The 25,820-nt window shown below is 44.0% G+C and overlaps 1 protein-coding gene across 1 annotated transcript in view; it reads left to right on the top strand.

Annotated features, from left to right (window-relative positions):
* Window positions 1-25,820, top strand: part of zswim8 (zinc finger, SWIM-type containing 8) — a 61,614-nt gene that overhangs the window by 2,497 nt on the left and 33,297 nt on the right. The window contains exons 2-5 of the mRNA XM_085800937.1: window positions 15,552-15,705; window positions 22,785-22,879; window positions 23,855-24,027; window positions 25,628-25,735. Coding sequence (XP_085657063.1) covers window positions 15,552-15,705; window positions 22,785-22,879; window positions 23,855-24,027; window positions 25,628-25,735 — 530 coding nt within the window. The remainder of the gene's footprint in view (window positions 1-15,551; window positions 15,706-22,784; window positions 22,880-23,854; window positions 24,028-25,627; window positions 25,736-25,820) is intronic.

Here is a 25,820-nt window from a genome sequence, read left to right as displayed (position 1 = left end):
ATACTAGCAGCTAAATATAATTTGTTCTATTAACTCTTCTCTCGCACTTTAAGTCAGTCTGCACTCGCCCGTATGGTGAAGTGTAAAAGTGTAATGAAAGCTATTGTTCAACAGAGAACACACCAGTAGTCCAACAACAGTGCAGCGTGCTCACAGCTAAGACAGAGCTGTTCTGCCTCTTATGGAGAATGAAAACATGACATTAGAAACAATCATTTCCTTATACAGGCCAATCAGTACAAACTCACACCACGTAGTTTTAATGATCTTGAAATGGGGTCTTGAGTTTTTTTGGAGGAAATGACACTGCAGTGATGTCAGAGCAGGCATCTTATGACAAAACATGTAACAAAGGGTTAAAGGCCGAAAAAGCATTCATTCATTCATTCATTCATTCATTCAAGGCAAATCTGCATATTTACAAAAAAAATCAATTCCTACTTTTTGTCTGCTCTACATCTTTGCAAACTGAATACTTTTGGATTTTGAACAGTCGATGAGACAAAAAACACAGCTGACTGAACAACAGATTAATTAACTAGATAAATAATTACAACTGATTAATCCAGGTGTGTCTGACCATTGTGACTACTCAGACACACCTGGATTAATCAGTGTGTCCAATAATGTAAGACAGGAAATGAAGGACATGCCTTAAATTCAGGAAGTGCTGGAGCTGTGCATAGAGCCCATTGTCGGTGCAAGCTATTTTTAGAACGGCGGAGCAGAGCCGTGAGCTGCTCAGAGCTACGCTACGGAGGCTCATGGGATTTCTTGGTTTCCCTCATCAAACACATCAAATACACAATCCAACAACTCCAAAGCGCTCTTGTTGACAAGTTCAAATCCAATTAAAGGTAACAAACCTACTCCTAAAACTATAGGAATTATGGCAATGGGTCAATTTGCCAAAATGTTGAACTATCCCTTTAAAGGACCATCACCTTGAGTGACAATTTGCAGCAAAGGTCTTGTCTCCTGTCTGTGCTTTGTCTCCCACACATCAAATCACACAAAATTTGAAAAAACTGAAACTATTTGTAATAATACGTTGTTTGAAATTTCATCAAAGGTGGTTCAAATTGAGGGAATTGGAATTCCAGGAGGACAGCGGGGAGAGGGGCAGAAAAATCCAAACCATCCACTGGTTGGGAAGGCAATGAGAACAGGAAAAAAAAAGTGTAGAGGTGGGGCCATTGAATGACGACACTTTCTGACGTCTTGCTTGTAAACCTGTGTCATGTGCGCTTCTCCTTTCTGAAGTGGGTAGTAGCTGACAGGGCAAAGGCTTGAGGTTTACCCCAGCTGTCGCCTGCAGCTCCTCATGGCACAGCTTTGCGTTTTAGCCTTCCTGCAATATTTAAAACTGTCCCACTGACTAAACATTGAGAAAATCTCTCCGTGCACACTTTACCAGTCAGTCACTGTCTAGTCCTCTGTGTACTTTTAAATTTGTTTTGAGTCAGAGATGGCCACTCGGGTACATTTTGTCGATTTTAGAACATGGAAACACTCAGCGGCGCAAGAAAGAAAAACTCAGTCGCTCAGGGCAAGGAAATGAGTTGTGTGTGTGTGTGTGTGTGTGTGTGTGTGTGTGTGTGTGTGTGTGTGTGTGTGTGTGTGTGTGTGTGTGTGTGTGTGTGTGTGTGTGTGTGTGTGTGTGTGTGTGTGTGTGTGTGTGTGTGTGTGTGTGTGTGTGTGTGTGTGTGTGTGTGTGTGTGTGTGTGTGTCCTTCTCCAACCTTTAATCTTGACAGTAGGGGAGTTGGGTCCGGCGGACTGCTTCCGTGTGTGTGTGAGCTTCCATGTACAGTTGGTGTTGTGCTGTGGGAGGAGGGAGAGCTGTGTCCTTATCCTACACAGGCTGCAGTAATAAAGAGGGAAATGACTGTTCCAGGGCATCACAGTCCTCCCACCATCTGGAGGATTTACCTGAGAAGTCAAATACAACTTTCATTCAGATGTGCAGAATATTAAAGGGATAGTTCAACATTTTGGCAAATTGGCCCATTGCCTTAATCGCTATAGTCATAGCAGTAGGTTCATTACCTTTAATTGTAGGTGTAAGCTATTTTCAGTACGGCGGAGTGCAGCAGCTGGCTGCTCAGAGCTACGCTATGGAGGCTAAGGGAATTTCTTGGTTTCCCTCATTAAACTCATCAAATTCAACATCCCAAAACTCCACAGCGCTTTTGTAGACAAGTTGTGACCTGCACAACCACCACGCTATGAGATAATGACGGAACGATACGAAACAGAGCCGTTTCCGAGGTAAATACAGGGTAAATACGGAGACTGCTTGCTGAAAAACTGTCCCTGAACGCAACGCGCATCAGCGGTTTTGTATGAATTTACCTCGAAAACGGCTCCGTTTCGTATCGTTCCGTCATTATCTCATAGCGTGGTGGTTGTGCAGGTCACAACTTGTCTACAAAAGCGCTGTGGAGTTTTGGGATTTTGTATTTGATGAGTTTAATGAGGGAAACCAAGAAATTCCCTTAGCCTCCATAGCGTAGCTCTGAGCAGCCTGCTGCTGCGCTCCGCTGTACTAAAAATAGCTTACACCTACAATTAAAGGTAACGAACCTACTGCTATGACTATAGCAATTATGGCAATGGGCCAATTTGCCAAAATGTTGAACTATCCCTTTAAGTATAATTTAGAACTTTCGTAGTCATCAAAACACTTTTGGAGTTCTGGGGGGGTCCGGCTGGCGACAGATTTTCATATAATGGCGGCGGATAGTGCTCACTTTTGAATCGTCCAAAACACACACTATTACCCCTTTCCCACTGGTCAAAAAACCTGTTTAAACCTGCTAACAATCGGCTTTTGGTAGCAGTGGGAAAGGCGCACCGGGTTAAAATCGGCTTTAATCGGCTTGGCTCCAATCGGCTTGCAGTGGGAACGCCAGACCCGGGTCAACCCGCTAATTTACGTGATGACGCTTAGCGTTACGTGACGCCACGTCATCGCGCCGGTCATGTCTCTTATCACGTACCAAAACAAAGCTCTGCTCTCATTCCAGACTGGGATGAAAACATCAAAGAACACTGACCAAAAACAATTGAAAAAAAAGAAGCAACAGTCTGTTTATCTGGTGTTGTGCCACGGATGTCCGTCACGGCCGCGACAGACTCGCTGTCCTCCGTGGTCCTGGTGCTCCAGGTCAGCCAGACGCCTCGTCTGCCTCAGCGGACGGACACTCCACGGCGGGCGGCTGTATGACATTGTGTGTTTCTTGCACCGCGGATGAGAGCGGGGCGACTGGACTATGCTCTGTCTGATCCCCCAGCGGGGGGGCAGACTCGGCTCATTTTGGTCAATGGGAAAGGGGCCAAATGCCGATTGTTAGCGGGTCGACCCGCGTTTAAAAAACCTGCGTCGACCCGCTAATTTTAGTGGGAAAACGGCTAATGAAACATCCAGATACCTCCATACTGCTGGTCCTTACTGTCTCTGTTGATGTTTGTGCACATGTGGGAGATTCACTGTGAGATGTTATCCATGGTTTACAACGATAGGCACTCTAACAACAATGAATGAACATCTCACAGCAAACCTTGCGCACAAACATCAACAGAGCCACTGGGAGCTACTGCTACAACAAGTCTAAAAACAGAGATCTAATTCATTTTTTACAAACAACTTTTTCATGTCACGGCTTCAGGACACTTGGGTCAAATGCACATGGCCAGGAGGAGGGTTAGCAAAACAGAGGAAAAGAGACAGGACTTGCATAGTTCCCCTTTAAAGGGATAGTTCACCCAAAATTGAAATTTCTCATGATCTACTCACCCTCATGTCAACTAAGGGCTGGGAGAAGTTTCAGAGTCCTCCGTGGCTTCTCTGAGTTACAGGGGGGTCTCGGCGTAGCAGTGCATGTCCATATAATGGTTGCACATGGATACCAACTGTCTTCGTAACAAAAAGACACACCAAAAAACATCCAAATACCTCCATGCTGCTCGTATGTAATGTCCGTCTTGTATTGAAGCCCCGAAATGCAAAATTGTCCCGAAAAATATTAAATAAGTCTATATTTCAAGCTTGTTTGTAGCGGGAGCTTGGACGAACCGGGAAGAGGAGCTTCGAAAAGCTTCCGCTACAAAACAAGCTTGAAATATAGACTTATTTAATATTTTTCGGGACAATTTCGCATTTCGGGGCTTCAATACAAGACGGACATTACATACGAGCAGCATGGAGGTATTTGGATGTTTTTTGGTGTGTCTTTTTTTTACGAAGACAGTTGGTATCCATGTGCAACCGTTATATGGACATGCACTGCTACGTCGAGACCCCCCTGTAACTCAGAGAAGCCACGGAGGACTCTGAAACTTCTCCCAGCCCTTAGTTGACATGAGGGTGAGTAGATAATGAGAAATTTCAATTTTGGGTGAACTATCCCTTTAATATCAGATATATCATGTCAGAGATGTGCATTGATGTTTCTGAATTAATTAATTAGTTTCCCATTGTATATCACACTATGAAATGGGAATGCTGAGAAATTGTATTTATAAGGTTATCAAATATGTTGTTTTTCCCTTGTATGATTGTAGTATTTTTAGTAGTTTTAATATTTTAGTATACAAGCATGAAGGCTTGGTGTGTTGTGTGAATATTGTCAACTGGACAGTGGTGAATTGTGTCCAAGTTCAGTTTTCACTTCCCTATGAACTCTGTGTTTAGTCTCCACCCACACGTGAGAAAGACGTCTGTTCAGGCCAGTATGTTCACCAGCTGGTCTCTGACTGGGCTGGTCTGATGCTACAGATACAGCCAGACCTGACTCAATTCTCAACTCTTTGCAGGTTTGTCACTACCAACCGTCACATTACATGCTTTGATTTGGTTTTTAAATCCAAATGCTTAAGGTGATTCCACAGTTGACTTCCCCAGAGTTATCATAACATTTTCCTTTTCTTTTTTTGATGATGGTTGATGAGTTAATGTCCAGAGGGATGTGGGAAGGCATTTAAAGGGATAGTAGCATTTTTTTTTAAAAGTGGGGTTGTATGATCTACAAATAGCCCCTAAGTACTTTAATTGCAGTAGAAGACTCTCTGCACTCCTACCGTTAGCAACGCCAGCCCATAGTCCTGCCCAGAGATTTACAACATACATTGTTGTGAACAGACCCAAAGAAACAGCCTATTTTCGCAGCCTAAAAGAGGTTTTACCTGAAAAAAAAATACACAGTTCCATTGTTCACTATAATATAATTTTTTCCAGCCCTTCAAAGTGCAGGAAAAACGCAGTTTTTATTTGGACCTAACCAACTGCTGATCGGCGGGCGCTAACCCTGGGCGGAGGGATACGTGAGTTGGTTAGGTCCAAATAAAAACTGTGTTTTTCCTGCACTTTGAAGGACTGGAAAAAATTATATTATAGCGAACAATGGAACTGTGTATTTTTTTTCAGGTAGACCTCTTTTAGGCTGCGAAAATAGGCCGTTTCTTTGGGTCTGTTCACAACACTGTATGTTGTAAATCTCTGGGCAGGGCTATGGGCTGGCGTTGCTAACGGGAGGAGGGCAGAGAGTCTTCTACTGCAATTAAAGTACTTAGGGGCTATTTGTAGATCATACAACCCCACTTAAAAAAAATGCTACTATCCCTTTAATGTCCAGAGGGATGTGGGAAGGCATTTAAAGTGGTGTAGTGAGTTTGTATCGACTAGTCAAGGAGCAATATCCACATGTTGAGGGACAGTGTGCAGAGCCTGTTGACCATCTGCCCAGCAGCTGCAGAAACACTGAGTGTGGTATGGGCAGGTGTACTGCTACTGTGAGATCAGCTGAAACACATGGTAAATGGCAGTAAAGATTACAAAAACTGTATAGATATACACCAAAATTAGTGTGTAAGTAGCTTTTTTTTTTCAAACAAAAACACACTCCGTTTAAATGAGAACAATTTAAACTGAGTGTGTTTTGCCTCCAAAGTCCCTGTGAGCTGCTGGCTGCTGTGCACACGGGTCAAATGGATCTGTAGCATCTGGTCACTCAGTACGTTTACATGACAGTTGGAAAAAAAGGAATTATGGCCTTAATCCTACTATTACTAGATGAATAAAGTGCATGTAAATGCGTTAGTCTAGCTAAGGCCGGACTTCTCCAGATCTGACTAAAACACCCAGTTAATGGGACCAGAAACTGGTTTTCCTCTGTAGGTATTCGCCTTAATCTGACTGAAACTGGACAATGCATGTACACATGCTACACAACAGTAAAGATGACGCAAAGTGTAGCATAGAAGCTGGCCGATCACCTTAAAACCTGTGGTCACTCCTGTGGTATGTGTAGCTGAGAGAAGCTGTCTGTGCTGTGTAGTGTAGTGTGTTCCCTTCTCCCACTTTGTTCACTGCACTGGTGCATAGCAGGAACACAACACAATGAGCTGCTGCTGTGCAAACTAGGTAGAACAGATCTGCCACATCTTTAATGAAGCCTCATTAATGAGAAGCTCTGATCAGTGATTGTGTTTTAAACATTTTCTGGACAGTAGCTCAGTCTGTCGTCCCTGTGTGGTACAGTGGTAGCAACATGCTGGAGGGGTGGCAGGTGTGTTTATCTTATCTTACAGAGGAACTATACAAGATTTTTACCTTAACTATGCTACGTTTTTACCTTAATTAAACAGCTTAAGAGTAATTGTGATGGTTAAATCAATGACTTGTAACTAGTTCCAGGGAGAATGGAGGCTCTCTGCCTTCCACCTGGCGTCTCTTGGCTGAAAACAAACCGTAAGATCAGAGCCTCTGACCCGGTGTCCCAGCTCTGGTCTCTGCAGCACCACGACACAAATGAGCCCCGTCACCTGTAGTCTCTTGTTTATGACAGATAAGACTACACAAATATAGACATCATAATGCGTATATGATGTGTAATGTTATCCATCACTCTATGGATTGTTGTCTCGTTGGCTTTGTTGAAAACAAATGCACATGACCGGGAGGAAGCAACACAGAGGAAAAGCAACTGGACTTGCATAGTTCCCCTTTAAATATTCACTTTCTGTGATTAGAAATTACTCTTTTTTTACATTAAAGGGACAACGAGGAGTTTCTCCACCGGCAGAACCAAAAATTCCGCGACAATAAAAAAGTCTCATATTAATGTGGATGAATCTACATTTACCCACACTTGTTAAAGCCCCAGTATGTAGGAATTCCCCCCATCTAGCGGTGCGGTTGCATATCAGAACGTATTCTTGATGTTGCATTCAGGTGAAATCGGGCAGACGTCAGACAGACAACAGACACTGCATGTAACAGGATAAACAAGCGTCTATGTAAACAAGTGGTCCGCCAGCACGAGGCAAAACAATACAGGCCTGACAACATGTTGTCATGGTGATGTGGTATTGTTTTACCGTCTTTCTCTGGTGGAGTAAAATGACATCCGGTTGGTTTGCCGACGGCCGTCTGCCTGACTGCACCTGAATGCAACACCAGTGCCTCCGTCCTTCCTCACACTACACAGTGGTGACAGTTTTAACAGGCCGAGCCCACAGCTCTGCTGAGTTTCCATGGTTACCTACGGTCACGCTGCCACTGAACATAAAAAATGGCGATGCAACATGGCCGCCTCGGTTCGGTGCGCCCCCCCCTTGTATATTTGTAACGACTTGTAACAACTCATTCTAAGGTACGAGAAAGCTTTCATTTGTATGCGGGTGTGATTGGACTTCAGTGAAATACGTATTTATGAAAGCAGTATTTGATTTTTGCTAATAAAAAGCCAAATAAGTTACACACTGGGGCTTTAATTGCTCCATTTTCGATAAATATATCGTTTTGTCTTTATCGTTATTTTGTTATTATTATTATTATTATTATTATTAGTGGCGGAAATGCTGGGCGAGCCGACCAGCGTTTCCTTACTTTCGGTTTCGCGGACGCTGTCCAGCGGGTCATGAGAATAACGCTGCCGAATCGCCGTTTATGGTCGGAACTACGACGGTATGTGATCGTCTTCGAACCTCTGACTTTAATTCTTGATGAATGAAAACAATTTCACGGTGCGCGCGGAGGCTCATGGTAAATGTAGTGTGAAAACACTTTGCTTTCGAAAACTCCTCTTTGTCCCTTTAAGGTATTAGCAGGGTGTTGGGGGAATCACTTTTTTTTCCTTTTTCATCGAATTGCATTTTTTGCCAGCTCACGCAGTTTTTCCAAGTTACCACAATTTCAACACATAAAATTGCATAAACACTCCGCATATTCCATCACGTCAGAAATCTTTTAAAAGGATTTTTGCCCACAACAATCACAAAAGAACTCTACATTTTTCTGGAAGGACTGATTCATACTCCCAAATTCTGTGTTCATAAATACCAGCATATACAGTATGTAAATGCACGTTTCTTAATGCGTCTGCTCCCTGATCCCCTGGAGTTCCCCTTGGGACACATCCTGGACACTTATCACAGAAAAACAAACATCCACTCACACATTTGTTTGCAGACAGCGCTGTGGGTTTCAGCACCTGTAGAAAACCCACAGAGACACAGCGAGAACATGCAAACTCCACACAGCAGCAGCATCAATAACCATGTGTTCAAACCCAGAGTCTTTTTTGCTGTAAAGTGTCAGCAGCACCGATTAAAACAGACTTAAACAACAGAACACATCACAAAAGTACTATGAGGATGTGCTGCACAGATGTGTCATACCAAAATCCTAAAGATATCAGACACATTAGTCATAGAAACCCTTTTGTAACTAAACTCTCCCTTTGAGAAGAGTACGTTAACTCCATTTCCTCCCACCAGGACGAGGCCGTTCAGAGCAGCCCGAGTCTGTGTGTGTTTTGGAAATGGAGGGGAAACCTTTACCGGTGAGAGGAGGGAAACAAAGACAGCATGGCGGAAGCAGCGTGTCTCTTCCACCGATGCAGGGAGCCATATGTGGCGGTAGCTCCACTACAGACGCACACGTCCCCTGCTTTACTCACTCACTTCACTGACAGACCAAAATATAGACGGATCCATCAATAATTCATAAGAGTGAGGAGGGCTTTGTGGATATGTTGGTATTTTTGTGTCAGCAGAGTGGTCAAAATAAACCCACACACCACCACAGTGTGTGTGTAAAAGCAGCAGAGGCAGCTTTTTAAATAGCGAGCAGCAGAGCGTCCCCGTCCAGAGCACCACAGGTGGCAGTAAGCGTACGACTGGAGCGCAGCCTCTGGAGGGAGGGGCGGGGGGGTGGTGGTGGTGTAGGGGGTGTGTGGGGGGTAGGGGGGGCAGTGAGGGAGCTGGGATCCAGTGAAAAGAGTGAATGAGTGCTCACTCAGCTCTTGGCTCGGCCGGCTACAAAGGAACAGCTGTTGTAGTGGTGTCTTCTCCCAGCTGGGAGCTGATTGGTGGACAGCCGGCTGCCATTCACCTGCCTCGGCCAATCAGGGGTCGGCCACATGAACTCTGTTACTACCCAGCCACTTCTCTTTCTCTCTCTTCACGTTGGAAAGCTGCTGTTGGACAGACTGCCCCAGTTTCTCATCACAAACTAATATTGTCATTAAATAGAAATAGAAATGAAGTTATATAAATGAGCAGTATAATTTAATATAATGAGCAGTATAGTATAATATAATATATATGTAAAATATAATATAATAGCAGAGGTAGCATTAGTCAGTGGAAGATGCATGCTTGAAAATATGTTGCTTAGCACAATAAGACAAGTAAACGTGGAGGCTTTTTTATTGCAATTGATTTTCAAATATTGTTTGATAAATTAGTTACCAGTCATCAATTGTAACAATTATCAGTTAATCTTTAGCTCAGCCTCATTCAGACACATGCAACTCAAAGTGCTTTACAGGGGCATGGATATACATTAAAACCAAAACGTTAAGATTAAAAAAATGAAATAAAATACATGTAGAAACTAGATTGGATTAAATAGAAATAAAAAATCAGTACATAAGAAAGAATGAGTAGACAGTTTCAGCAGATCTCAGTATAACTGTGGAAAACGCATAGTGAAAGGTTAACCTTTCTAATGAGTTCATATTATCAATAGAAACTAAAACAAGAATGCTTAACTACACAGAGTGTATAATTATACTGAGTGATAAATGTAGACTGTTGGGTTTGCTTGCAGCTTTATATAAAGCCCCCCTCCCCCCTCCCCCCTCCCCCCTCTCTCTCAAGCTCTTGGCAGAGTCCAGGACAGTGTATCACAGAAAACTAAGGTCTCATTAGTGGCTGTGCAATTACAGCCACTAAGGTTACTTCATTGATTTCACCTGTGAAACGTCTCCGTGTTTGTGCGACCCTGCTGACATGTAGCTTTAAAGCTGCCAGGGGGGATTATAGGAGGTGGTCTTTTTCTAAATGGTGCAACCTGTATTGCAAGTCTGTAGATTAAAGGGGAATTTCCATTTTTTACAATCTGGACCTTATTTCTAGCATAAAATACTTTAGTGTAACTTAATAACTTTAGTGTCATTACAGTAGGTTGGCCTACTGACCTCTGACCTGGATGATGTCATCTCCGACCGCTGCCCGGCTCATTCTGATAATAATCATTCTGCTTCAGCATTCGGGTCCATTTTTATCTCAACTAGCCGGAGCTTTAGTGAGTCCAGGTTGAGGAGAGGAAGCCTGTGGAAGCTGAACTTCATCCAGCTGCTCATTTTGTTCTGACAAGTCAGAAACACGCAGAAACGAACCGTAGCATTAGCGGTAGCAACAAGCCGCGCCGCACCACGGTCAGAGATGACATCATCCAGGTCAGAGGTCAGTAGGTCAACCTACAGACCCCGGATGTTGATAACAGGTCAGCCTGGACTCAGAGGGGAATAGCACTAGCCTATCAGAACTAAATATTGGTGAAAAGAACAAGTTTCATGGCAGATAATGTGTTATTTAGAGGCTGCATTCTGCTGCCCTGTAGACTCACATTATATAGATACACGCGGCTCTCGGCTGGAGCTAATTTCGTCAGGACGATTTGTAATGACACCAAGTTATCTGGTTGAGTAAATGATCGTATTCTATGCTAGAAATAAGGTCCAGATTGTAAAAAAACGGAAATTCCCCTTTAAGAAGGTGAGTTAGCAGGTTTAACTGGCTCATAACGTCACATATAGTCAACCATGTCAGACCCATCAGGATTAGGACTGTGATGATGAGCAGACATGGAAGAGAGGAAGACAAAGGTGAACACGTGGTTTTCCAGAGCAACCCAGGTTGCAGTGAAGTGAAAATACAAAATAAACCAAGACATGGAACTTAATATAAGATATAACCAACTTCATGGGCTTTTCAGGCTTATAAATATTGACTTTTGTAGTTGTGCTCAATGGTTTTTATAATTTTTATTCTGTTTATTTATTTTTTATGCGAGTTGTTATTTGAATGATTAATACTACTTGAATATCAACTAATCACAGTTTTAAAACCAGCCTGGAGCCTCATTAACATGTCTCCAGTCCCAGTAAGTGAAGCTTGGAATGAAACAGGACCTCACCTCAGTTTGAGAATTGGTGAAAGCATCTTTCTGTATTGCGTTTCTTCCCTGTGTCTGGGTCACAGACAGTGTCTTTATCCAAACTACGGAACATCTTCATCCATTTATGTCTGATTGTGGGAGTGGAAATGAGGGCTGTGCACATGTGGCCAATTTTTCAATGAGTGAGATTTATGAAGTGGAGCCATGCAAACGCATCTCTCTATAATTCTGATGAATAGGATGTGTGTGTATTTGTGGTTTTAGCCATGAAACACTTTTATGCGTCTGGCCTCTGCTTGTGTGCTTTTTATGTGCTATAGCTTAGATTTCTGATTACACACACATAACATTTGAGTGATGCTAGTCGTCCTGCCTTGATGGGTTTCCCATGGCCTGTAACCGTCGGCCCCCTGAGCCTTTACACCAATGATGGCATCGTATGAACACAGTGCTTTCCTCCATATATGGTAAACAGCAGCACAAGTAGTGGCTTGGAAACGGAGCTGTGTAATCTGAGACCCATCACTTTTTCTTCTCTCAGTGGCAGACCACTGTGCGCGCAGTAAGACTCCTGTCATTGTGCTTATGCTGCCTTTTTCCAGTCAGACACACACAGTGTTTGTGCTGATTCCTCTGGATCATCATTATTTTACATCTTCTCAAAACCTGAAGTCAGTAGCAGGGACTGCCAGGTCCATTATGCCCCACTTTAGTGAAGCTTTGGTATAGGACTGGTTACCACGATGTCACTGTGGATCACTTTGAAAAAGCTATAATACCTTCTGGTCTTCAGTCAGGTCTTCTAGCACTGGATCAGCCCCTTCCCAGCTTTTTAGCCCAACATGTTCTGTCCACAATCTGGTGCAGGAGAAAAGATCACGAGGGTCTTTAGAATCTTTGGAGTCAATCTGAAGAGAAGAGAGAAACCGGGTCTTAAAGAGACTGTAGGATAATCAGAGCCAATCCAAACAGCCTGAGTGAAAAGCTACAGTGTGAACAGCATCATCAACCAGCCAAGGCCCTGGCCAGGTGATCTGACCCCGCCTCCTGAGGTGGTCTGGTATGGACCATAGACTGTAAAAAGAATGGACGTAGCGTCCGTGACGTCACCCATTGGTTTTGGGGAGTCGTTTTTGTGACTCCAACATGGCGGCCTGAACAGCGCCATGTTGGATTGGCCGGCCGAGAACCCGCCCACTGGCCTCGAAGCAGCTGTCCACGGAGCTGCTCGGACCTGTCACTCAACGTTTCCGCGCCCTAATTGACCTTTCGCAAAAGCTCCGCCCCCCTTAGTTACCGTTGCTAGCCCGACAAGCTTCTCGATGCTGCCAGAGTGTCAACAGTGTTTTTATATTGAGCGTCTTGAGGCATCAGAGTCTCAGAGGCATATGAGCGCTATATTTATGAATATTAATAATCACTAAACACTCTGACACCACTACAAAATTGCGTGGTCACAATGTAAACATAATGATGATCAAAATACGGCTTTTATCGATTCATAAATTGCATCATGTGGCGCATCTGCAAGAGAATACGGGTAACAGGACGTGGTGTTTGTGTCGCGGACCGAGACCAGAGCTTCTTCTTTTCTTTTTTTCTCCCCACCGAGAGGATTCAATCTGTGGAAGTACACTATAGTAGCCTACAGTGTTTCCTCATACGTACAGCTCCTTTTTAAAATTGTCGCAAATACACCGCTGCATGTCTTCCGTTCATTCATCTCCTCATAGCGTTGTTTGTTATTGACATTTACACACACAGAGCGAGAGAGAGAGAGAAGCGCGCATGCTGCAGCAGTGCGTGGTGAAAGTGAAAGTTGTAAGGTCCGATCACCCCCCCCTTAAAAAAAAATCCTAGAGGAAACACTGTAGTAGTGAGTGATTTGGGATACAGCCCTAGTCCTGCTAGCTTACCTTGGAGCAGATGTAGGCTGTATGCTTGTTTATTTTCATGACATTTAGCTGGGAGGGGGAGAAGGGTCCAGCTGCGGGGGGGGGGGCTTCCACACGGTTTGACCCATTGTAGGCACCTCTCCTGTTGTGTTTTCAGCTTTGGGAAGGGAAAGAACACGACTCCCCCAGCCAAACTCTTCGGGTAACTACTGTCCGACAATACACTTTGCTTGTCGGAGGTCCGAAGCTTGACGGACCTTGTTTACATAGTAACGGTTGCTATGATGTCTGATTGGACAATGACCGTTCGGGGGCGGGGTTTTGCGAAAGGTCAATTGGCCAGAATTTTAACCTAATAACAGTAAAACAGTAGAGTTAAAAAAAAATTCACCCCCCTCAGAGTGTGTGGGGGTAGAAACTATCGATTGAGACGAAAAAACGTTCTGACACCAGGCTTTTAACATGTTTACTGAGGATGTAAAGTCGGCGATTTTAACATGGGGGTCTATGGAGAATGCTCCCTTCTGACACCAGCCCCCAGAGGAATTCGAGGGGATTGCAGTTTTTTGAACGCAGAAGTGAGCTTCACTTCTCAGACCGACAACTGCCCCCTTGGTATGGACACTGACAATTTGAATATGTCCTGTGCAACTTTGAAGGACCAACTGACCTATGGCTAAGCCACAGGTTTCACAGTACGAGACATTTCACAGGAGGCCATTGATGATATTTGGGGACAGAAAGATCAGATGACATCAAGAAGTCACCAAAATGATCTGAACTGCACACTGAATGGATAATCATTTTATTGTAGAGAAAGACAAGATTCAAGAAGTTTATTTGTCATTCAGATGTACAAGTACATACATTGTGAAAAGCTTGAGTTGAGTGGGTGTGCCACAATATGCATAATAAATAAAAAAGAGACAATAACTAAATTACAATACTAAAACCTAAAAGGTTTAAAAGGATTAAAGGGAAGTTAAAAGAATCCAGACCAGCTTACAAGGCCACAGCAAGAGTCCATTGTCCATTTGGATTGATTGTTAGGTTTGTTTATTTAATAATCTGGCAGCTTGGGGGAAAAAACTGTTTTTCAGACCATGGAAAACTTCATTTACAAGCCAAAATGTACAGGTCCCAGTGCAAACGTGATCCTATCCATCACCATCTACAACAACTAGTCAAACTAGAGCCCGTTGGACTACAGCTAACACTGATTTACTATTACCACAGTACAACATGTAGAACAAAATAGACTACTGAACAAGGTGACGTGATGAGCAACATCAGCTAGGAGCTAACGTTAGGCTAACGTTAGGCTAACTTTAACTAACGTCAGCCAGAGATTTCTTTCCAGCAAAGTGACGAGATGTTGCCTCAAACTAAATGTTGATTTACCTTGGAACAGATGTAGACGTTGTTAAAGGAATAGTTCAACATTTTGGCAAATTGGCCCATTGCCATAATCCCTATAGTTGTAGGAGTAGGTTTGTTACCTTTAATTGTTGGTGCAAGCTATTTTTAGAACGGCGGAGCAGAGCCGCGAGCTGCTCAGAGCTACGCTACGGAGGCTCATGGGATTTCTTGGTTTCCCTCATCAAACTCATCAAATACACAATCCAACAACTCCAAAACGCTCTGGTGGACAAGTTGTGACCTGCACATTCACCACGCTATGAGATAATAACACAATGTTACCAGACAGAGTTGTTTTCGAGGCAAATGCAGAGACTGCTTGCCGAAAAACTGCCCTCGACGGGAACACGCATCAGCAGTTTTGCATGAATTTACCTCGAAAACAACTCTGTCTGAGTGTGTCCCAGTGTATGAAAATGGCTATTTGCAGTGTAATTGGCTTGTCGCGTTTGAAGGCGGGGCTTAGCCGTAGGTAAATCACTCCACTTATGTTCCCCGACACAGTCTGATGAGTTCCATGATGAACCCAAATTATTTTACTGTTCTAAATGGAGAAAACTTAATTTCATTGTAGCTGCAGGTTCATCATACACTCAACCACCTTGGGCCTCAATCGAATCACTGAAGACTCAGGTTAATACCAGATCTCAACAGTGACCAAGGAAACATATTTTCACCTCTGATCACACCCAACCACATCTTTAAATAATGTGACACTGAATTGAGTCTGACCAAGCTGCTCTTCCTCTCTTCTCTGGTCTTCCTCAGATGGTCAGGTGATTCCACTGGTGGAGCTGTCAGCGAAGCAGGTAGCGTTCCACATCCCGTTTGAGGTGGTGGAGAAGGTCTACCCCCCCGTCCCAGAGCAGCTCCAACTCCGTATCGCCTACTGGAGCTTCCCCGAAAACGAGGAAGACATCAGGTGAGATCACGGATAAACTTTGTCTTTGTCTTCACTTCAGATTAGAGACGTCCTGATGGTGCAGTTTGCTGATGCCTTAGTTTCCTCTTAACTTACAAAAGAGAGCTTAAGATATCTCTAACAAACATTGGGCCTCATTCACGAACCATTCTTAAGAACAAATTTGTTCTTAAGCCCTACTTACGAAGTTTTTATGAAGATTGTGGCATTCATGAATGTTTTCTTATCCAGAATTTGTTCTTAACTAAGAACAAAATCTACGAACAGTCGGAGTATACTTACGCACTTTTAAGTACTGAGACTTCTGCAAAAATAACCGATTATAGCGTTTTCTTTTGTTCTGCAGTTGTATGATATTATATGATTTGAATAAGAATTATTTTCTTATCTTTTATGATGTTTTTCATAATCATATATATGAATAATAATAATTTATAAATCATTGCAGTCTCTTAAAAAACATTATAGACACTTAATTCATATCAATTTTTTTTCCTCTTTTTTTGGAGGGGGGTGGGGGGTAAAAACACATTTTTTTCCTAATTGTGGGCTGCAACAGTGCACTTACTGTAAGTGTTCACACTACACACAACTGTTTTTTTTTTCATATGTGATAATATGATGATATTTATGATGGCACACGTGAGAGTGTGGTCTCTCTGATAACAACCGAAGAGCTGCATCCACTGCTGACGCTACTAAATATAGCCTAAATATAAATATAAAAATATAAACTAAATATTAAAGCCGCAAGCGGCTGTGACGGGCCCTCGCTCCACGCCACTCGGCGTCACGCTCCCACGCCCCCCGGTCCCCGCTATCCCTGGGGCGTTCTTCGAAACCCCCGTGCGCAACTGGACGTGGACAGGCATGTGAAGGGTCGTCCCCTCATCACACACATGAATTTAGAAGCAAATCGGACAAAGTACGTAAGAGTTACGACAAGTTTATGGTTTGTCCACCAGGGGGCAATAGCGGGATGTGGGCCGTTGCGTTCAGGGTCATCCCCCGATCACACATGTGAAGTTTCGAGCAAATCGGACAATGCAGGAAATAGAGCAGCTCGTGTATGCATGGCGAGGCATCAGAAATGGCGGCGGCCACAGTGGCCACGCCCTTTGACCTACAGACCTGCAGAGCACAAGCTGTAATCAGGGCGGTCTGAGGATGATGTGTAGCGAATATGAAGTCGATCGGGCAAAACCCCTAGGACAGCGGTACTCAATAGGCGGCCCGCCGAACCTTCCAATCAGACCCGCGACTGAGTTCTACTAGTTTACATATTACTGTATACTGTATTTCTCGGGCTCCGTGTGCCTGTAAGTCAATGCGCTGGGACATGGAAACACGTCCACAGCGTTTGTGTGTGCCTGTGAGGCCCTGCACTGGGATACAGATGCGCGAGTGTTTGGGGAGCGGGCTGGACTGCAGGGTTTTCCCTGCCTGTCTGCAGAGACCGTGGGTGATTTTCACCGCCGTCTTGGTTCAACTGTGTGTGCATCATGCATGGCGGGCCGTTCAGATGAAGCGTCTTTTGCGCGCGCTCAAACCCATTCAATGTAGCCGCGCGTCATTCACGCTCACAACTCAAAAGCCGTAGCCGCGCGCATTTGATGAAACGCAATTGTTTTTTCATGCACGTCCGCGGTGCACAGCTGCACGACCTGCTTCTCCCCCGCTGTTGTGTCCCGGTGCCCTCGGTCTGTGTCTCCTACTGTTTCCCACTGAGCTCTGTCTCGTTTGAAAGGTGAAGGAAGCCTGTGTGTGGAAAGACGTCGCCTCTGAGATGTAGAATGTGTGTTATAGAAGAGAAACACACATTTCAGGACCAATGACTTGTATCCTCAGAACAGAGTCAGACATGTCCTGTGATGGTCAGCCTCCTTTCATGTTTAAGCTGAAAATCACAGGGCATGTCTGAGGATACAAGTCAGCAGTGTAAAGGCCCTTTCACACCGCGGACGTAACGAATAAACGACACGAAATTGCGAAATATTCGCGGCCAAATATTTCGCATCAAAACCATTCACACCGGCGGCGACGCGAATATGCGACAGATGTGACGATTAGATTCCAAAGTTTCGCTTTGCGACGGGAGGTTCTTCGCCTCCACGTCATTTCTTTAATCTGTTAATTATCCCTCATGTATTCGCTACGTTATGCCGCTGTCGTCTTGTTACCAACTTTACTCAACACAGCAGCAGCTCACTGTCTGATCACTGATCAATATCTGATATGAACACACTATTGCTATTTCTCCTCCTCCTCTCCTCTTTCCACTTACCCCCCCTCCTCCTCCTCTTCCTCTCCTTCTCCTCCTCTTCCTCTCCTCTTCCTCTCCTCCTCTTCCTCTCCTCATCCTCCTTCTCCTCCTCCTCCTCTCTTCTCCTCCTCTTCCTCTCCTCCTCCTCCTCTCTTCTCCTCCTCTTCCTCTCCTCCTCTTCTCCTCCTCTTCCTCTCCTCCTCCTCCTCTCTTCTCCTCATCTTCCTCTCTCCTCCGAGACACAGGTTATTTATTGTTTACATTAGCGGCCAAGCACGTGTCCATGCGCCCGCATGTCCGTGTGTGTGTGTGTGTGTGCGCGTGTGCATGTGCGTGTGTCTGTGTGTGTGTGTACGTGCCCAGAGAGACGGCAGGTGGAGGCTGACTGGCAGAGATCAGAGCAAAGACGGTGAACAACTTATTTTTCCTGTGAGAGACTGTGGCGGCCCGAGACTGTGCGGCCACCGTCTGTTATGGGAAACAGCTGTCTGTGTTCTGACGTGGGGGCTGTGACGTACCTCCTTTTCACGGCACATGATTGGTTGATGCGTTTATTCGCCGGGCGAAAGCTCGGAAAAATCGACCGCACGACGAAAAAAAATTATGTCGCATTTTCGCCGCGACACATTCGCGGTAGGTGTGAAAGGACCCGTGATGAAAACCGGGGTTCGAAAAAAAATATTAATGCGCGAATTATTCGCGCGAAAAATACGTCTCCGGTGTGAAAGGGCCTTAAAGCTCATGATATGTAAATTATGATATGATAATGTCAAGACATTTACAAAACACAGTGAAGTGTAGAAATAAAAATTATGTGCTTACAAGTAAAATAAAAATATTTAAATTATTAGACGAAAAGGTGAATTTAATTTCAATCTAGGCCTATTTGAATGTTCGGCCCCCAAGGTGTCTGTTAAGAAAAATTTGGCCCTTCGACAAATTTGAGTAGCCCTGCCCTAGGAGGAGTTCGTTTTCGATGGACCGCAATTCCTGTCGCCGCCACACGGGGGCCATTAGCCGTAGCCTCAAAGCCAGGGGTGCCCAAATTCTTCTCAGTGAAGGGCCAAAAACGAATCGGGGTGGAGGGTCGCGGGCCAAAATTAAACATTCAAATTAAATATGCCTATAACATATGTTAATTGTGCAAAATAAACACTCATACAAAGTATTTTTTAAATAACACTATTGATTATTGTGTTTCACTGTTAAACAGGCCTCCAGACTGCCCCTAAATGGGGGCATTTTGCCCCAAAAATTTGGGACAGTGCAAGTAAATTTTTCATCTACAGTACTTGTGCACATGTGCAACCAGTGAATTTGCCTGTCTTTTGTTTTGTAACGCTCGTGAAACATGAAAGGGGAGACTCAAAAAATCTGATGTTTGTAATTACAGGTGGCAGGTCAATGTGTGTGAATATTGTGAATACTTTCCCTGCAAATCAATTTACAAGTGTGTTCCCCTAAATTTCCTGCTTGCTCTCCTAAAATTTTAAGTTCGGGGCCACTGTGCTCCTAGTGAAAAATGTTAGTCTGGAGCCCTGCTGTTAAAACAAAGCAAATGTTACTGGTACTGGTAGCGTTACTCTGGTAGAGAATTTTCTGCTACTTGTGTCGTCCCCAGAAAAGCAGAGTAGCATCATGTGAATTTGTTGCCGTTGCCCAGTCAGCCCAGTCTCCTGCTCCTCTCACCCACACACAGCACCCTGTGTTGGGGGCTGCACAGCCGGCAAGCCCCCAACACCCCCCCCCCCCTCTCCCGTCCCCTCCCCTCCTCTCCACAGCTCGCCGGAGCTCTGGAGAAAGTTCTAAAGCTCCGGCGACGGCACCGGCACGGTACCAACGGCGGCGACGGTAACGTTACCGGCAATGATGACCACGACGGCAACAGCCCCGTCGGCACCGTTGTCGTCGTCGTTGCCGCTACCGGTGCCGGTGCCGTCACCGTCACCTTTCCCGGTGCTAAAGCTCTTGGAGCTCAGAGCTCTGGGGGGGAGGCTGCTGGACACTTGTGTGTTTACTTCCTGTCTCCTCTTCTATGGACACTCCCAGCACGTTAACCACAACACTGGTGACAGACACCACCTAGTGGTCGGAGTCGTACATGCAACATACATCACAGTGGGAAAAAAATAGAAATTTCAAAAATTAAAAATTCGAGCATTGGCAGCGGGCCAAAAATAATCGGCCGCGGGCCCCAAATTGGGCAGCCCTGCTCAAAGCGTTCGTAATGTAGCTTCACCGACTTGTTTCGCATGTATCAGAAGTGGAACGACGTTGATGGGGTGAATTATGTAGGATTAATACATGTTAGCGTAATCAGTGTCGACTTCCTGTTACCACCGGGGGGCGCTATGAGTAAGGTGGGAAGTTAATACGTCAGACTGTTCAGGACGGAGCCATCATCATGTCCACCAAGTTTGAAGCGGCTACGATCAAGTATGTCGTTCGAAGTGAAATGGCGCCGAACACGAAAGTCGCCAAAATGTGTGGCATCATAGCAGCCACGCCCTTTGACCTATAGACACGCAGAGCACAAGATAAGATCAGCATGGCGTCTACATGGTCCATAGCCAATTTGAAGTCAATCGGATGAAATATCTAGGAGGAGTTTGTTCAAATAGGAAAAAACTACAAATCAAAATGGCGGACTTCCGGTTGGGTTTAGGGCATGGCTCCAAGAGGATTTTTTGTGTGTCTCCCCATGTTCTATAACCCCACCAATATTCATGCATGTAGGTGAAACACAGAAGTGGGGCTCGCCGTTTCCAACTTTCTAGGGGGCGCTATTTAGCCATTTTGGCACGTCCATTTTTAACGACTTTATCAGACAAAACTTTTTGCATGTCTGCATGTGCGTGCCAAAAATCATCCGTTTTTGAGCATGTTCAGGGGTCCGTATTTCTCGTTGATTATTTTGGATCTCGAATTTCACTAGGGTCCTCCCTGTGACGTTGTCACTGGCTCGGGCCCTAATAAGCCTTTTGTTTGTTTCTTTGTTTCATTCCTGCCGCAGTAGCGTCACTTCACTACTTAAGTTCTTTTTACGTTTGGAGTCTGGTGCTCCCTCCCAGATTTTCATTTGAGCATTTCAACTTTCTTTCTCACTTCACCTCCTCTGCTCAGTGCCGGTGGGTGCTGTGTGCACACGGCCCTGCAGTCTCATGCCCTTTTACGGGCATTGATGGGGCGTTACCTATGCTAATCCTATGTTAATTAGACTCACCTGGCACACGCCCTCAACTTACGAGTAGATGGCATAAGAACACAGCTGCGAACAATTCTGAGGCTTACGAACGCGTTGATGAATCTGACGTAGGGTTTTCTTCAGGAACCTCTTAAGAACAATTTAAGAAAGAATCTAAGGTTCTTAAGAAGATATTGGTGAATGAGGCCCATTGTTCATTAGTTTCTCTGGTAAAAATGTGTGTGAAGAAATGTGGGTCATACAACGTAAATGTGAAAAATAATGAAGGTGTCTGGCAACAACTTGAATGTCACCAACTGTCATTTATATAATTATTTAAACAGGTTCACAGCTTACTGATTGATTTTACTTAAAGGTTCTGCGAAGAACTTTCATTTAGTGTTGATTTTGGCATTTTAGCCGTAGTGTTTTGCTTACACTATTTAGAAATAACTTATCTATTGGACCTAAAACCTATTTGGTGTTTTATGTCATACAGCGACATCAGCAGAAACCAGAGACTTTTGTGTATCCAGTTAAAAGTTATTTGTAGTTGCTTTAAACCAGCGCCAACCCATTTGCCAGAGCCGACGGGGATAGTAACCGTAGCAACAGAGACGAAGCACATTCCAGCTGCTAGTAGCACGTTTGTGATGGTCCAGATGAAAAATTAGCTCAGTGTTCGAACTGAGGAGACAACAAACACAGGTTAGCATTAGGTGTGTTTCCATTACCCCTGGAAATGCGTAAAACCTGAATATCCTAATTAAAAGCTGGTAATGGAAACGCCTACATTTCGAAGAATATCCTCAAAACATTTTTACGCTCTCATGAGGTGGTTTTTCAGACATTTCCATATAAGAGTGTGTCACAAAAGTGTAATGGAAACACTTTTTTCACATTTACATGTCACTCCATGTCTGATCAGAACTGATCCCGTTGGTAATGTTTTCTGGTTCCCTATGCTCTCCTGTCTGTCCTGTCCTGTGTACCGTTTTCACCCAACTGGGTTATTTTAATCAAACTTTGGCGTGTGAGGTGAAATCATTCAACTCAGTCTGATAACTCAGGCAGTGTCACACATGTCCATGTAAATAACCAAACAATAGTTTCTTGTATTAATTCTAATTCTACTTAGAATTAAGGCTCATTCGCAAAACACCTTTCAATGGAAACACCTGTAAATAGGAATTCTACTTTTTCAAAATTTTAGAAATATCGCTTTTATGTTGTGAAAACCTGTAATGGAAACACAGCTATGGCTGTGGTTTGTCCTCATTGGAGACTGCTCTTTGTGTAATTACCCTCTTTGCCAGAAGGGAGAGACAAAAATCTGGTAAAGTAGTGGCCGAAAGGACAAAGTGTTAACATCTCACCTAAAGGAAACACATGGTGTCTGGAACATTTTGGTTTCCTAAACACTTCAGTGGTAGGGGCAGATGTGCGTACCTGAGTCAGTGTCCCCCAGTGTGTCCTGGGACAGGCTTCAACCCTCCATAATCCCTGGTTTAGAAATCAGACAAATTGATAATCTGGGTTAATCAGTTTTGTGAGTCACTTTTTCCTTTAATCCTTCTTTCCCTCTTGTTTCGCTCACCTGTTCACTGTGTCTTTCCTCTGTCTGTGCCTCAGGTTATATTCCTGCCTGGCCAATGGGAGTCCAGATGAGTTCCAGCGTGGAGAGCAGCTGTACAGGATCAGAGCCGTCAAAGACCCGCTGCAGATTGGTGGGTTGAACTGCCACTCCAGTGTTCACTCCTGTAACATAACCCAGTGTAGACTGATCATAATAGCTTAAAGGGATAGTTCAACATTTTGGTAAATTGGCCCATTGCCATAATCCCTATAGGCATAACAGTAGGTTCGTTACCTTTAATTTTCGGTGCAAGATATTTTTATATATTTATATAATTTATTTTATATTTTTTGGTTTCCCTCATCAAACTCATCAAATACACAATCCAGCTGGGGTGGTGTTTAGTTCAGTTGGTAGAGCACCCGCCCCATGTGTTGAGGCTATAGTCCTCACTGCAGGCGGCCCTGGTTTGAATCCTCCCCTCTCTGCCTCCCATTTCCTGTCTCTCTCTCAACTGTCCTGTCCATTAAAAGTGAAAGGCAAAAAATATACTTAAAAAAAAAAAAAACACAATCCAACAACTCCAAAACGCTCCAGTGGACAAGTTGTGACCTGCACATTCACCACGCTATGAGTTAATAACAGAACATTACCAGACAGAGTTGTTTTCGAGGTAAATGCAGAGACTGCTTGCTGAAAAACTGTCCTAGACGGGAACGCGCATCAGCAGTTTTGCATGAATTTCCCTCTAAAACAACTCTGTCTGGTAACGTTGTGTTATTATCTCATAGCGTGGTGAATGTGCAGGTCACAACTTGTCCACCAGAGCGTTGTGGAGTTGTTGGATTGTGTATTTTATGAGTTTGATGAGGGAAACCAAGAAATCCCATAATGAGCCTCCGTAGCGTAGCTCTGTGCAGCTCGCGGCTCTGCTCCGCCATTCTAAAAATAGCTTGCACCAACAATTAAAGGTAACGAACCTACTGCTATGACTATAGGGATTATGGCAATGGGCCAGTTTGCCAAAATGTTCAACTATCCCTTTAAGCTTCCAGGTTAATTTTCACAAGTACAGTTTAATTCTGCGTTAATTACAATACACTACTAAGAAGTTGTTTTTGTTTAGGGTTCCATCTCAGTGCTACAGTGGTGACCAGTCAGGCTGGTCAGTCTAAAGGGGCCTACAATGTGGCCGTCATGTTCGATCGCTGCCGCATCACTTCCTGTAGCTGCACCTGCGGAGCTGGTGCTAAATGGTGCGCCCACGTGGTGGCTCTCTGCCTCTTCAGGATCCACAACGTGAGTAAATTCTACCAAACTGTGTCACGTTTTCATCTAATTAAATGATATTATCTTATGGAGAGAATAATGCTGATCGGGCAACATGTTGCGTCTGGCACAGTGTTATCAGATGAGGAGGAAGAGTGTCACAGTGATGAGCCATCAGACAACCACGCAGTTCTACAAGATACTGTCAGGAACAATAGCAATAAGAATTATTTTTAAATTATTAGTTTTTCCAGGTAAGTTAGACAGAATGAGGTTTTAGACAGGTGATCCAGACAAAATAAGCAACTTCTCTTTGGAGTGTGTAAACTTATCATGGACACTTATCACATAATTAGTATTTTCAGATTCAGATTCAGATTCACAATGCTTTATTTGTCCCAGAAGGACAATTCAGCTCCTACAGTCACTGACTTAATAAGACAAACATTTATACACATATACATTCTCAGACAAGGGAGCACAGTGTGCATCAAGTTGTTGCTCTGTACTAGAGTAATTGCACATGGACACCTGCTTCACATTCAGCAGCTTACTGACAGAGGGGATTAAGGACCTGGAGTCAGGGTTTGTCTTCCTGGGTGGCGGCAGGTAGCGCAGACCTGAGGGCATGAGACTGAATCTGTGATCGCTGTTGCTGATACTTTGGGCTTTCTGAAAGGACCCGTCTCTCCCAGAGAGAGTTTAAATCAGTCAGCTGCACCCCAGTGATTTTGGAACAAACTTTGACATTGTTTCGACAAATTTCTGTCTTTTACCACCAGACCAGCACAAAAACGAGAAGGCTGCCATTCCTAAAGCCTAGCCGCTGCTCCTTCAAAAAAAAATTTTTCTTTTTTTTACTGTCGCAAATACACCACCGTCACATCTCCACCTTCACTCTTTTTTTTAGATGTTAAAACAATGCAGGGTTTCCACTACCTCAGTACAGATCAGTGGGCGGTGGCGCTGCTGCTGTGTTTTTAAACTTAGCAGGTTTGATTCTTGTTGGACGTCACGTTCGAGTACTAGCGGAAAAGGACCATAAATAATAACCCCCCTAAAATGTCTCAATCTACTCTGTTTATCAATAAACATTTATGTAATGGGGAGGATTGCCACCGTCAACAGGAGGGGGTTTACCGCCACTACGTCAAAAGAATCCTAGCAGCAACACTGTACACAGTACACAATATGGGTTTTCTGTGAAAATAAAGTTATGAAAATACAGAGAGCATCTTGGAATGGGACCACACCAATTCAGAATCAGAAAACCTTTATTGTCTCCTGCAAAAAGCAGTGGAAATTTTTCTTAGACATGTGCATAAAAGAAACATAAGTTAAGAAAAACACAATTTAACATAACATAAAACAAACAACAAATAGATACAGAATGACACAGGTAAATACAGAATAAAACCTTAAAAGAACATTAAAAGACCATCAACATGCTGTCACTACATTACTACATTTTCATGAGTACTCGCTACTCATGGACTGCACTGCGTCCATCTTTTGCATCTTTGGCCTGTAAAGTCGTGTGGGTGTTCTGTATTTTTCTGTAACCTTAAGAAAGTGGGAGTGCTAAAGAGTTAACCTGTGTGTGTGTGTGTGTGTGTGTGTGTGTGTGAAGGCATCAGCAGTGTGTCTGAGGGCTCCTGTCTCAGAGTCTTTGTCCAGGCTGCAGAGGGACCAGCTCCAAAAGTTTGCCCAGTACCTCATCAGTGAGCTGCCTCAGCAGGTAAAGTCCTCATCCAACTGATCTCTCTAGAAATCAAACCACTGGTAAAAAAAAAAAAAAAATAGTGAGTGTTTGTATATTTGTG

The sequence above is a fragment of the Trachurus japonicus genome, chromosome 15, assembly GCF_045865225.1.
Source record: "Trachurus japonicus isolate A0001 chromosome 15, Traja_1.0".
In the NCBI taxonomy this organism is placed as follows: domain Eukaryota; kingdom Metazoa; phylum Chordata; class Actinopteri; order Carangiformes; family Carangidae; genus Trachurus; species Trachurus japonicus.
Note: the sequence above shows the minus strand (reverse complement) of the source record. Positions and strands in the feature narration are given on the sequence as shown.